Below are 13,425 nucleotides of genomic sequence, written 5' to 3'. Positions count from 1 at the left end.
CCTTCCTTCCTTCCTTCCTTCCTTCCTTCCTTCCTTCCTTCCTTCCCCCTCACTGCTTTCCTTCTCCCTTGTTTTCTAACCTGGTGCTAACAGTGGGCAGACAGACCACCGCTCCGGCCACAATGTCAGCTGCGGCCTCCGGTGCCACCATGGGGTTGGTGGAACAAGGTAGACGTGTCTTGAAGAGTCCCACCCTCCCTTCCCACCCCTTCCTCACCTACCACCTGCTTAGAAACTCAACCAGCATGCAACTCCATTCATCATATACAGCTCATCCAGCCAGTGCCCAGCTCCCTGCTAAGGCTTTGGGGACTGTCCCCCTGACTGCAGCCAGAAAGGCACAGAGCCAGGAGGCCCAGCTGCGTCACCCCCTCACCCACCCACAGAAATAGGAACAAGAAAAAAGTTATCACAAAGGAAGACCAAGGGTCTATACTCTCAGAAGAGCATTTTGCTGTAATAAGAGCTGAGAGTCCCCTGGTTCCTGGGGTTAGGGCATAGGGTATCTATTCAAAAGTGTCCACCTTCCCAGGGATTCTACTACTTTCTGGAACTTGCCTTCAATGCCCCCTGTTCAGGATTGTGTTGATGCAGCAGCTACAGAGGCAGAAGCTGCTGCTGGGCAAATCTGGAATCCTGAATGGGGAACAGGAGCAGAGGCGGGTTGGGAAGGGGAAAGCCAGTTCTAGGCTTTGGGCCTTTGCAAATCACTTTTTAGCCTCCTGCTTGGACTCTGTGGCCCCTGGGGGAACAGGGAGGACTCATTGCCACTTCTCATCCTAAGGCTCTCAGCTTCCTGCCCCAGCATCCTCACCTCCTGTCCCAACCTGCCCCTGCTGCTGAATCTAGGGCAAGTGGTGATGAGAAACACATCCAGGAGGGTCCTGGCAGAGAAGGAGGGTTGGGGGTGAGAGGGATAGGATCCAGGTCTCAGACCCGAATAGGCAGCCTTTGAATGTACCTTCTTTCTCCCATGGGGACCTGTGGCCCTGAGTTCCATTTCTGAGGTTAAAGAAAGTGGCATCCCAGTCACTGCCCATGGAACTCTCTGCTTAGCCCCTCATGGGCTCTGTCCAGGGAAAGCCATGGCTGCATTGGTTGGGACTGGTAAGTACAGGAGCCTGGAATCTAGTATTGCCTTGTTTTCCATGATGCATGTGTGGCCCCTGCTTCGTCTGCCACTCGCAGGGAGAGTTCTGTTCTTTATTCTGTGTCTCAGCTGCGAATTGATCCTTTGTGAGAATGGTCTTGGCGGTTTTCATTTTAGATGTCTTTCTCTGAATACTACCCTCCTCCCTGCCTCACCCCTCTCAGCCCACAACATGCCCAGCTTGGTGAAGAACCTGCTCATTTTTCCTGTGGTGTGCTCTTTGAGACCAGAGAAATTATTTTCCTGGGACCATATGAGTATTGGCTAGTTTCTAGTTCCAGGCTCCCTCTGTCACTGACTTGCTGTATGACTTTGGTCCAGTCTTCTCATATTTCTGGGTCTCAGGTTCCACCTCCTAAAATGAGGGAGTTGGAGTAGATGATATCCAGGGTCCATTTCCCACCTCACCATTCTCTGATTCCCTGACTCACTGGCTCATACTTGGGAAGTCCAGCAGCAGGATCTGGATGGTGGGTCTCAGCCTAGCACAGACTTTCTTCTGTGACCAGGTAGCAGAAGACCTCTCTTTGGCCAAAGGCCTCCTGCCCAAGGGCAGAAGGCAAGGTGGCAGGGTGGGGTAGAGTGAGAGCAGTCAAGGTGGGATGCTCTTCTATGGATCACAGGATTAAAGTTTCCTAGCAGGAAGAAATGTTTAGATTCTTCCACAGGATGTCCCCATCCCCCTTCCCTCACAATATGCACAGGCTTCTCCCCTGCCAGATAGTATCAGACTTTGAGACCTGATATGTAGCTTGTGAAAGCCCATCGCAGTGGAGGTAGTGTGGTATGGTGGAAAAAGCTATTGCTCTGGAGTCAAATAGTGCCTTTGCTACTTACTCTGTAACCTTGGGTAAGTTATTTCACTTCCCAAGGTCTCTGTTTGCCCCTCTGTAAAATGAGGTGGTCATTCTGGATGGCCTCTGAGCTCCCTTCTGGCTCCAGGTTTAGGACCCCATGATCAGTAGACTGCAGTAGGAACAAACAAAAAGTCCTCTTTTCCCCCAGCAAAGAATGCTAAAATCTTTTCCATGTCCCTGAACTCCAAAGGGAATCTTTCCCTTCCTACCAGATAGGATGTAACTACCAACGTTTCTACCAGGGAAAGAACTGTTCTCTCTGTTAAGGAGCAAAGTCAGTAATATCCCCTAAAAGGAGGCTCCTTTGTGTGGATTGCATACTGGAGGGCAGTGGTCAAAACAGGTCTTAGCATTAATTGTGTCTCTAAGAGAGCTGTCTACAGAAAGGATTAAGCTAAATGCTGTCTCCCCCTTTTTAAGGGTTGCTAGGCTCTCTGAGGTGGAATGAGGGAATCTGGAGTTGAGGGAGGGTGGGGAGGGACAGAACTGGAAGGAGATGGAGCTGATAGCTCCCTGGGGTGGGTGTGATGTAAAGGGGTCAGTGTCCCCTTGAGAAGGCTGCCTCTGAGCCTCACTCCATGCCTGGAGCTCCAGCTGGTGACGAATGCTGATATTGCTTGCAGGTTGAATGTTGTGAACGATGCATGAGTTTGTGTGCATGTCCCAGGGCCCACTAGACCCTGGCAGGGTTTCTGCTTTGTCTGTGTGAGTAATGGCGCTGCATGTGGGAAGGAACTCAGCATGGCAGTCCCAGAGCGGCCTGAGGTCAGAACTTAGCAAGGAACACAAGTGGGGTTTCTGGGAACCACAGCCAGGCAGACTCAAGACAGGCTCTAACATCTGCTGAAATGTACCTTTGGTTTAGCAAATGAAAAGCAGTATGGTCAGTTCCCTACCTAGTTCTGGTCTAATGCCTGTTGGCCTGAATTTAAGGATTTCTTTGTTCACTAGGGGGAGCCCTCATTCCCTGAGTGTCATCCTTGGGTAAGGTGAGGGTTGGCCATAAGGTAGAGTTCTGAGCAATGACTTTACAACCAGCCCCCTTTCTTTTTCCATGAATTCTTAAAAACTTTGGGAGAAATAAGAAATCAGATCTCTTCCCCTTGGAATTAAAAGTCAGTGAGGTGCAGGAGAAAGCACAAAGTGAAATTAGAAGATGTAGGCTTTAACCCTAACTCTCCCTCTTACTCCCAACAAACCTCTTCATCTCATGTGTAGAATGAGAGTGTTGGACAAGGAAACTTTTGAGGTTCCTTCCACTTCAAGATCTTTGATCTATGATCTATATTTATGATCCTAAGATCAATTAACACCCATTACGAGCTAAGCACTTAGGTTACAGAGACAAAAATGAAACAGTCCTTCCCCTGAGAGACCTTATGATCTAAGATGTTGGCAGGTACTTGAAATATGAACAACTAATGATCTCTCCTTGCTTGGTGGATCCAGGGAACGTCTTCCTACCTCCAGTTGACTATCTCCTAACTCCAGTTAGGCGAGGAGAACAGCTTTTTTAGTGAGAATTTACCCAATTGCTTCTTCACGAAGTAAGCATTAGAGTTCTACTATTGCCAAGGTCAAAGCTTACCTGATGTCACAATCCTCATGAACCATTTGAGAAACCAAGGATCGTATAGTGGTGAGGCACACCTATAGATATCTGACCAGGTCTTATTGTGGCAACATAATGTTATCAGGGACTTGAAGAAGATGATATGAGTTCAAAAGATGCTATTCACTCTATGCTATAGGGGTCATGCCCTTGGACAAGAGGAGGCTATAATAAGATCTCCTCCATTCTTCCTTCAGGTCTGAGATGCTATCTCATTGCGAGTTCCCTATTAAATGGGAAGGAAAATTAAGGAAAAATGGACTTCTTTTGCCTCTTACCTTCAACAAGCTATATTGGTTGCCACCTTCTGTTTTGAATAACTGTGGCTATTTTCATAGAAGTCTTAGTTCAAATAAAGCAAAAGACATGAAGCTGCTTGTACATAATGTGGTGCCATTGAAAGAGCACTGGATTTGGAACCAGAGAAACTGGGTTGAAACCCTGGTTTTGCCACTTTTGACCTTTTGTGACCTCAGGCAGGTGGCTTCACTTTGGGGGCCTTAGTTTTTTCATCTGCAAAATGAGGGAGTTCAATGATGTCCTCAAAGGTTTTACCAGTCTAAAATCTATGATCCTCTTCTGTCCAATTCTTCCCTCAGGGGAGAGCCATGAAAAGCCAAGGAGTTAAGAAAAAAAATATCTCCTTTGTCCCACTTTCCAGTGAGACCCAGTTGATTTCTGAGGTAACTCAGAATAACATAGAGTTCTGCGAGGCCAAAGGCAGTTTTTAAAAAAAAATCCACTGTGTGATGGAGGTAGTAATAGAGATCTTGTTAAGGAGAATTGAAAATGGGAATTATTTCAGTGGAGTTTCCTTTTCACATAGGTGTTGAGATTAGTTTCATCTTAAACTCTTACAGATGACCTGGGAGGATGCAGTTTTGCATAGCAAGGCTCCAAGCTTTCAGGTGACCTTCCGCTCTTCCAGTTCCCAGGAAGCTGATAGGGACAAATAAGAGGAGCCATTTATGAGGCTAGGTAATAGGCAGAGGATTGCATCAATAGAGACAGGAATGAGACCAGGCTGCTTTGAAGGGATACCAAATGATGCTTTGGAGGTTGTCCTCTGAACTTATTATCCTCCCAGGACAAGAATCTTGGAGGTATCATGGACTGTTCCTTGAAGGCATGAACTCCCCAAGCCAACACAATATTAGGAATCATCAGGAAAGTGTTGCAACAAAAGGAAACCACTCTTAACCATGTAAGAAATGGTGATGCATTCACTCTATTCTAATTCCTAGGATATGAGCCCCATTGCAGAATAGAAAAGGTGCTAGATTTGAAGTTATAAGAATTGGGTTCAAATCCCACCACTGCCACTTATAACTCATGTGACTTTGGCCGTGATGGTCACTTCATCTCTCTGGAACTCCGTTTTCTTATTTATAAAATGCAAGGGTTGTATTAGATGGTCCTTCGGGTCCTTTTCAGATTGACATTTATGACTGTGACTCGTACATTACAGTTTACAAATCAGTTTTCCCTTACAACATTTTACTGCCTGTATGATCTTGGGCAAATCACTTGACTTCCCTAGGACCTCAGTTTCCTTATCCGTAAAATGAGAGAGTTGGACTGTATGTCCTCTGAGATCCCTCCCTAATTCAGATCCGTAATCTGATGACTTCATTTGGACCTCACAACATTGTCTTATAAGGTAGGCAGTGCAGGCCTTGCCCCGTGTTACTGATCAGGAAGTATACTCATCAGGATTTCCCTGCGAGTAAATAATATTGTTGCCTAGTTGTTTTAGTCATGACCCCATTTGTGGGTCTTGGCAAAGATACTGCAGTGGTTTTCCATTTCCTTCTCTAACTCATTTTACAGATGAGAAACCTGAGGCAAAGTGACTTATCCAGGATCACACAGCTCGTAAATTATCTGAGTCACATTTGAACTCAAGTCTTCCTGACTCTAAGACCAAGCACTCTATCCACTGGCCACCTAGCTGCCCCAGCTAGTAAATAGGGTTTTCCAAGTCCAAGTTCAGTGCTGCTTCCACTTTACCACTAGTTGGTGTATCTTAACATGTAACAACTAGAAAAGTTCAAAAGTAAGATAGCAAAAATGGAAATAGGAGGTTGCTTTCATATGAGAACGAACTAAAAATCTCCTATTAGTCTCTTCATTCTGGAAAGATAAAGGGCTAGGATCAAAATTTGTAAAAATCATAATGGAATCATTATTGGTAGAGTTCCCCTTTCCCCACTTGAAATAAATATCTCCTGCTGTATTTTTAAAGCTTGGAGGAAGAATGTTGTCTTATCAGTTCATGTACCCCCTGGGCAGTAAGTATTCTGGTGGAATTAAATAGATTAGTTGAAAAAGGGTCTAAATTAAATTCATGGATCAGAGAGCCCTGGTAGGTAATCTAAAAGGAAAACGAGGATGTTTAAGGTCCTTTGCTAACCTTTAGATGACCATTCCTTCCTTCCAGCAAAACAGCTGTCATTGTCCATGTCAGACAGATTCTACCTGGGATGAAAATGTGGTTTGACCATATTCAATTTCTCTTCTTTTCAGTTGTTGACTAGAGATAAACCCACGCAGTGGAAAGAGCCTAACCTGTTTGAATTCCATAGCCACCAGTTGCCATTTTTGTGGCCTTGGACAAATCATTCCACCCCTCTAAACCTGAGTTTTTAGCTACCTACAGTATCTCTAGCACAGTGGATAAAGTGCTGGGCCTGGAGTCAGGGAGACCTGAGTTCAAATTTGGCCCCAGACACTTACTAGCTGTATAACCCTAGACAAGTCACCTAACCTTGTTTGCCTCAATTTCCTCATCTGTAAAATGAACTGGAGAAAGAAATGGCAAACCACTCCAGTGTCTTTGCCAAGAAAACCCCAAGTGAAGTGATGAAAAATTGGACGTGATAGAAACAACTCAACAGCAATAAAATCTCTCAGTTGGGTCATGAAGATTAAGTGAGATAAGAGACTCAGTGAGAATCATTGCTCACATTTGGGGACCACTTTGCACAGATGATCTCGTCCGATCCCAACAACCTGGGAGGCCGATGCTAGCATCCCCATGGAAGCCCAGGGTCATACAACCAGGAACATTATCATGGCTGAGCATTCTCTGAATCCAACATTTCAACACTCATGTACCGGGCACTATTCGAGGCATTGTGGAGCTGTGAAAAGAGTCCCTATCCTTACAGTTTCTAGTCAAGTAGGGCGATAAGATATGTACACAAATAACCACAACACAAGTTATACTATACTACGAGGGTGAGAGTCAAACAGTACCTTGAGTGATTCAAGGGGCATGAGAATCATGTCTAGCTGGAGAGGAGGGTGGGCCGAGCTTTATGGAGGATCATTGATCTACAGCCGGAAGTGTCTTCAGGCCACTGATTTTAGTCTCCTGTTTTAGAGATGGGGAAGTTGAGGCCCAGGGAGATGAAGTGACAATTCAGATTGCTTATCTCGTATGGGGCAGCGTCTGTAGTTGGTTCTGGGTTTTCTTAGGTGAAAAAAAGAGCTAGGGGGAGGTGCTAGTGATATTCCCTGAAGGATGTGAAGCATTTCAATGGATGGAGATGGGGATGGAGTCCATTGTAGTCCTTGGAGACAGTGTGTGCATGAGAGAAGGCAGGATGAGATCAGAGAATAGCTCCCAGATCCAATGAAACAGAGCTCGTGGATCAGAGTAGTGTAAATAGGACAGAAAAGGCAGGTTGGAGTCATGGAGGAAGCTAATTTTATCTTATTGGCACAGGGGATCCTAAAGACATTTGAACAAGGCAGTACTCTGATCAGTATATGCCTTTGGAATATTCCTTTGGCTGGCATAGGGTCAGAGTTTTAGAGTTGGGGTAACCTTAAAGATTCCTGCCCCTCATTTTCAAGGTGAGGAAACAGCCTCAGAGAGGTTAAGCGACTTGCCTCTGGTCACACAGTGTCAGAGATGACATTTTAATTCAGGTCTTCCTGACTCCATGTCCAGCAACCTATTCACTACGCCAACTACCTCTAATCATTTGAAGGATATTTTGAAGAGAAAAGAAATTTGAGACAGAGAAAACAGTTTGAAGTCTATGGCAGGAGTTAACAAGAGGTAATGTGGGCCTGGCTTAGGGACAATTCCAAAGCCAATGACCACAGAAGCTAGAAAGTACCAGGATCATATCCTTGGACAACAGGAGTGTAGGGAGAAGTGGATTTTGTTTCAACCATGCCAGATTTAGAGCTGAAAGGGACCTTAAAGTTCATGTAGTCCAATGTTCTCCTTTTACAGATGAGGAAACTGAGCCTTGGAGGGGCAGTGACTTGCCCAAGGTCACATAGCATAATTGGAACCCAGGTCCTCTGACCATAAATTCAGTACCCTTCCTACTTTACCACTTTGGATTCAAGCCTAGTAAAGAATTGCCTCCGAGAGGTGATTCTAACAGTAATCTTAAAGAGTTTGGACAAATAGATGAATTGATAAAGCCACAAGCAGCTACTACATAGAAGCTAGGATACACTGAACTTTTAGGGTAGAACATTATGGAGGATAGCTGGGCCTTCCCACAGCATGTCGTGGTCTGGGTGGACCATGGGTCTGTGCCACTGTGGTCATTCCTGTATTCCTCTGAAACCTGTTCTCTCATCACCTTCATAAAAAAAAGTCCACAGCATCTGAAGAGGAAAGGAATATGTGTTTGCAAAGAGACAAATTTTGACTTGATATCAGGGAGAAAAAGAAGCAAAGCTTCCTAACATCTAGAGTAATTCTAAAGTAAAAGGGACTGCCCCTCATGAGAGGCCTTTAAGCAGGACCCAGATGACCTCTGTGTAATGATGTAGGGACGACTCCTTTTGAGTACGAGTTGGGTTAATTGGCTTCCAGGTTCTCTTCTGACTCTGATACTGAGGCAAAGTGCAGAAGGATCCCAACTCCTCATGCCGAAGCAGGGTACTGATTAGAGCACTAGGCTGGAAGGCTGGAAACTCTGAGAGGCAGGATTTTAATGTGAACAGAACTTTAGATTTTGGAGTCAAAAAAAGCTGCGTTTGAATTCTGCTTCAGTCACTTATGACCCTGTGTAGGTCTCTAAGGCTTACTTTCCCGATCTGTAAAATGGAGATAATAATTGCACTTACCTCATAGAGTTGGGAAGATAAAAAGCAATAACGGCAAACTTTAAAGTGCCATCTAGATTTTAACTGCTGTTATCAAAAAGAAGTCCCAGTTCTTCCTGTATCTATGGTGAACACCGGCATGACCCTACTTCAGTACTCCCAGTTTATTCAAAGGTACAGTGCTTTGCAAATCTTAAAGCATTATGTAAATGTTAACCATGATTTTTATTCTGAAAATAATGATCTCTAAAGTTAACTACTTCCAGCTCTACTTCTGATTTCATCCCTTATGCTTAAAATCTAGGCAAAAATTCTCATTGCAGATCTACTAGAGACCCCGTCATAAGGTCTGATGCAATCTGGGATTGCTAGATAGAAGAAGACCCTTGGCGAATCAGCCCAGTCAAGTTCGGGGACACTCATTGGTTGGGACTCAGAACAATGCTGAATGGACAGCTCTCAGGGTTTTTTGTTGTTGTTTTTGCTGGTGGGGAGCACTAGCCTTTATTCAAGATAAAGATAATTTTGTCTCAATTCATTTTTAAGCAGGTAAAGTCTGAGATCTCAGAGATAACCAGGCAGATTTGCAGGGAGAAAGCCATGACTGGCTCATTCTGGAGACCAATTGGTATTATTTTCTATAGTGCCCCACCCCCTCATTTCTAGGAAGGAGAATGGGGGAGGGAAGTTCTTTGGAGTTTGGGTTCGTGTTACATGTCACTACAGCTGAAGAGCTACTGTATCCTTAGGAAAATAGATAGAGGAATTCTGCATTTGTGGGTGCCAAAGAATGGGGAAGGCGTGATCTATATAGACTGATGACCAATGGTAAGGCATTGATGTAATAAGCTAGGTTAAAATCTGCATTTGTCTCTTCTTTGAACCTTGGGATCTTGAAAACAAATTTAAAGCCCAGGCCTTAAAAATTATGATCCTTAATTACAGTCCTTAAAATTACTGTCTGGGATGGCTGTAAACAGCAGTGCCTATTGTAACCTATCACACAGCAGGCTGGCTTGTGTAGGGTGCCAGGGCAAGGTATGGTTTCTCTTGGTGTGAAATGTGAGACCGAGTAGCCTAGGATGGGATATATGGGGCCTGGGATCCAGGCCAAATTGCTTAATCTGAACTTGGCCTTCAAAATGATGGCCTGTTGAGAAGCAGGCCTCAAGTGCTAGCCTCACAATCCATAGTTCTTTTTCTTTTTGACCCATGCAGTAAACTTCTGTGTTCTTCCCTATGTCCAGCTCCCCAAAGAAAGTGCTTACCCTGGTGTTTAAGATCTCTTGACTACCCTTAGAAGTTGAGGGAAGAAGGGGCGGCGGAAGAAGGTGGTGCAGTGAGTAAGAGCGTCAGCCCTGGCGTCGGGAGACCCGGGATCGGTTCCAGCCTTAGATATTTGGCACCCACACAAAAATAACTAGCTGTGTAACCTTGAGCAAGTTACTTTAACCCCAATTGCTTAAAAAAAAAAAGTTGAGGGAAGGAATTTGCAATTAAGGTTGCAAGGAGAGGACATTTATGCCTTGACATTGCTAAAGGGTGGGATTGGAAGTCACTGTCTAAGCAAGTGTATTGCTAACAAGGCACTCAGAAGATGCCAAATAGTTATTAATCATAACATATTCCTGCCCCCTTTGAAAGAATTACATTTACTTCATCTTACTTTTGTTGGAGCTGGCTGGGTTGTGGTCACTAACATGTTTCAGATAGGTAAGGGCTGAGCCCCAGCTTGGATGAGGCTCCTAGTCTCATTCTTACACTCAAGAATACATGGAACTTGAGATTCCTGCTTCAAGGGCTCAGAATTACTTGGGTTCCTCCAGTCTCAGGGATAGTTGGTGGGGAGTACAGGCTGACTGAGAGTCTAATTAGCCCCAGGCTATGTAAAGGAAGTGCCTTAACCCTGTTTGCCTCAGTTTCCTCATCTGTAAAATGAGCTGGAGAAGAAAATGGCAAACCACTCCAGTATCTCTGGAAAGAAAAGGGGCCATGAAAGGTGGGCCGTGACAGCAACAACTAAACAGCAACAAAATATAAAGGACTCTGAGCCTTAAGAATAAAGGCGTCTAGCATTTATATGGCACTTGAAGGTATGCAAAGCACTTTTGCCTGTACAATCTCATTTGAGCCTTCAAAAACACAGTGAGATTGATGCCTTTTTCATTACTATATTGCACAGGAGAAAACTCAACCTGAGAGAGGTGACTTGCCTCAGGAGTCACACAAATAGTAAATGTCTGCAGCAGGATTTCAACTCAGGTCTTCCTGTCTCTAAGTCTGGCATTCTCTCCACTGGGCCACCTAGTCGCCAATGAAAAGTATTCTCAAATTGCACACCCTATGTACAGAGCACAGACTTCTAGACACAAGGAATTTCTGGGGAATTGGTAGTAGCAAACATTTGCTGAGCACGGATTCTGTGGAGAGCTCTGTGCTGGGTCCAAGGATATACGGAAATGGAAGATTACCCCTGTCTTCAAGAGACTAAAAATGCAGTTGGGAAGACAGGACAGAATGATGGGTCAGAAAGAGTGCTTAGATCCAAGTTCTGACATTTACTAGTCACAGACCATGTCTTCACTTTTCTGAGCCTTAGTTTTTTCAGCTCTACGATGGGTTGAACATTTGGACTATCTACCTCACAGGGTTGTTGTGAGGAAGACACTTTGTCAACCCCTATGATAGATTCTCAGCTCATATTCATTTCCCCTTTGCCCTCTATTGTCAGAGTCAATGTTATCAGGACTGATGCCTGACAGACCCTGTAAAGGCATTTAAAATAAAATGTGTTCTGGAAAACCTCAGGGAACCAGGCCCATTGCCTCTCTCTCAGGTGGCTCTGGGTGGTCTCAGGGAAGCCAATAGAAGAGCTAGGACTGTGAGGATTTGGACTAATGGTCTAGGCCCTTAGGACTGTGGGTGCCCTGCCAGGAGGCCTTGGAAACAGGTAAAGCTGAGGTGGGGCCCAGATGGTTTCTCCCTCGGGCCTCGGTGGTGGCAGCAGGACTGCCAAAGCTTTGTTTGGGTGGGAGGCAGGGATCGCAGCTTCTGCAGTCATCCTGTCCCCTCCACTGCATGGGCCCAATGTAGAAACCATTCTCGCCTTTGTGTTTGAGCATCCCCCAAGCAGGTTGCTGCCTCTCTGACCATCACTGCATCCAGCCAGGTTAGGACGGCTGCTTGGTATGGCCACCCTTTTGGATCTGGGTGGGGGGGAAATAGTAAGCATGGGCTGGCAGGGGTTGGGGGGAGAAGGGGGAAAAGGGGCAGAAAGAAAAAAACCTTGGCTCTGCTTCTCCTTTGGGTGTTACGAGTCCTGCTCCTGGAAGATATGCTCTCTGCCTGAATCAACACAAACCTTTTTCTTCTCTTCTCTTCCCTTTTTTCCCTTCCCTGTCCCTTTCAACTCTCTTCCCTCACCTTTTGCTTTACTTTTCTGTAAGGTAAGCCAACTTTTTATTGCAGTTCTGCACCTAGACTCTAACCTGAATAGGGGGAAGCCCCTGGTGCTCCTGGGCGGGGGGAGACCTGGGATATCCAGAAAAGTTGCATCTGCGTCTGGGACAAGAGCTCTGAGGCTCTAGCAGTGGCATGGCCCCTCCAGGCCACACCTTGGCAGAGCCCTGGTCCTGGGGAAGCTGTGTGGTTCCATCAGGAAGGGGAGTCTGTGGCCTTCATATGGTTTAGAGGGCACAGCCTTGGAGAGTTTTCGAGCTTTTCTCAAGTCTCATTCTACTGCCCAAAGACCAGTTCTCAAACATTCACCCCCCTTTCCCAGCCTTCCATTCTAAAGCCACTCCCACTTCTCTGCCACTGCCCCTAGTCAGGGCCTTGTGAACCCAAATCACCGCAAAGCTCCCTCTTTTCTTCTCTTTTCACTATCGGGGGATCCCTCTTGGTAGAGTTGAAAGGGCTTGCTTTGAAGTCAAAGGACCCAGGTTCAGATCTAAGTTCTGCTGCCTCTGTGACTTTGAGCACGTCACTCCATTTCTCTGGGCCTCAGTTTTCTCATTTGTAAAATGAGGAGATTGGACCAGATGGCCTCCAAGTCCCCTTACAGATCTAAACTGATGATCCTAAACCCCTTCAGCCAGGTCTCACACCAACTCCAGCTCTCTTAGGGTCTCCATTCTTCCTCTCAAATATTTGAGCTCTTCTCTCTCCTCCTACTCCCAGAGTTCCATCAGTCAATCCCTCTTGTCTGCATTCTTGGTGCCTGGCCTTACCACCCAAGGTACCTCTCCCTCCTGGTCCAAAGCCAGCTGGCACGGTGGAAAGAAACATGAAACCACAAACAAGCTTGTAGGGGATAGGCTAATGTGTTCAGGAAGCTTTAAAGGCAGGGGCTTTGGGGAATGGAGGGGGGGAGGGGATAGGGAAGGGGGAAGGAGGGAGGGAACTTGACCAGAGGGAGGATGGGTTGAAGGGGATAAAAATGTTGCTCTGAAAAGAGATATAAGTTATATTTAGGGCTGGGATGCCCTCAGGGAGGGAGCCAGGGTGGGGAATGTGAGGCCATGTTCCTCAGAAGGTTGCCTGGTGTTTGCAACACAATTCCTGGGTGCTTTTTTATTTTCTCTGTTCCTGAGCCATCCATTAAATGCCTCCATGCCACATTAAGATGAAAGGAAGTCCCTAAGCCATACCCAGTCAAGCAGGCAGCAGAGATGCTCTGTTTTCCTTTTCAAAAAGATAATGTGGGGAGAGAGTAAACTCTTTATTCC

At 45.7% G+C, this 13,425-nt stretch overlaps 1 protein-coding gene across 1 annotated transcript in view; it reads left to right on the top strand.

The window, feature by feature from the left end:
- CAMK2B (calcium/calmodulin dependent protein kinase II beta) overlaps positions 1 to 13,425 on the top strand; it is a 281,298-nt gene that overhangs the window by 251,690 nt on the left and 16,183 nt on the right. Inside the window, exons 13-15 of the mRNA XM_069071805.1 lie at positions 94 to 388; positions 579 to 663; positions 755 to 907. Of these exons, the coding sequence (XP_068927906.1) occupies positions 94 to 388; positions 579 to 663; positions 755 to 907 (533 nt within the window). The remainder of the gene's footprint in view (positions 1 to 93; positions 389 to 578; positions 664 to 754; positions 908 to 13,425) is intronic.

Source organism: Petaurus breviceps, unplaced genomic scaffold (assembly GCF_028583685.1).
Source record: "Petaurus breviceps papuanus isolate PSGF00001 unplaced genomic scaffold, PetGlider_PUasm1.0 90845, whole genome shotgun sequence".
NCBI lineage: Eukaryota > Metazoa > Chordata > Mammalia > Diprotodontia > Petauridae > Petaurus > Petaurus breviceps.
This window is presented reverse-complemented; position numbering and strand designations above follow the sequence as displayed.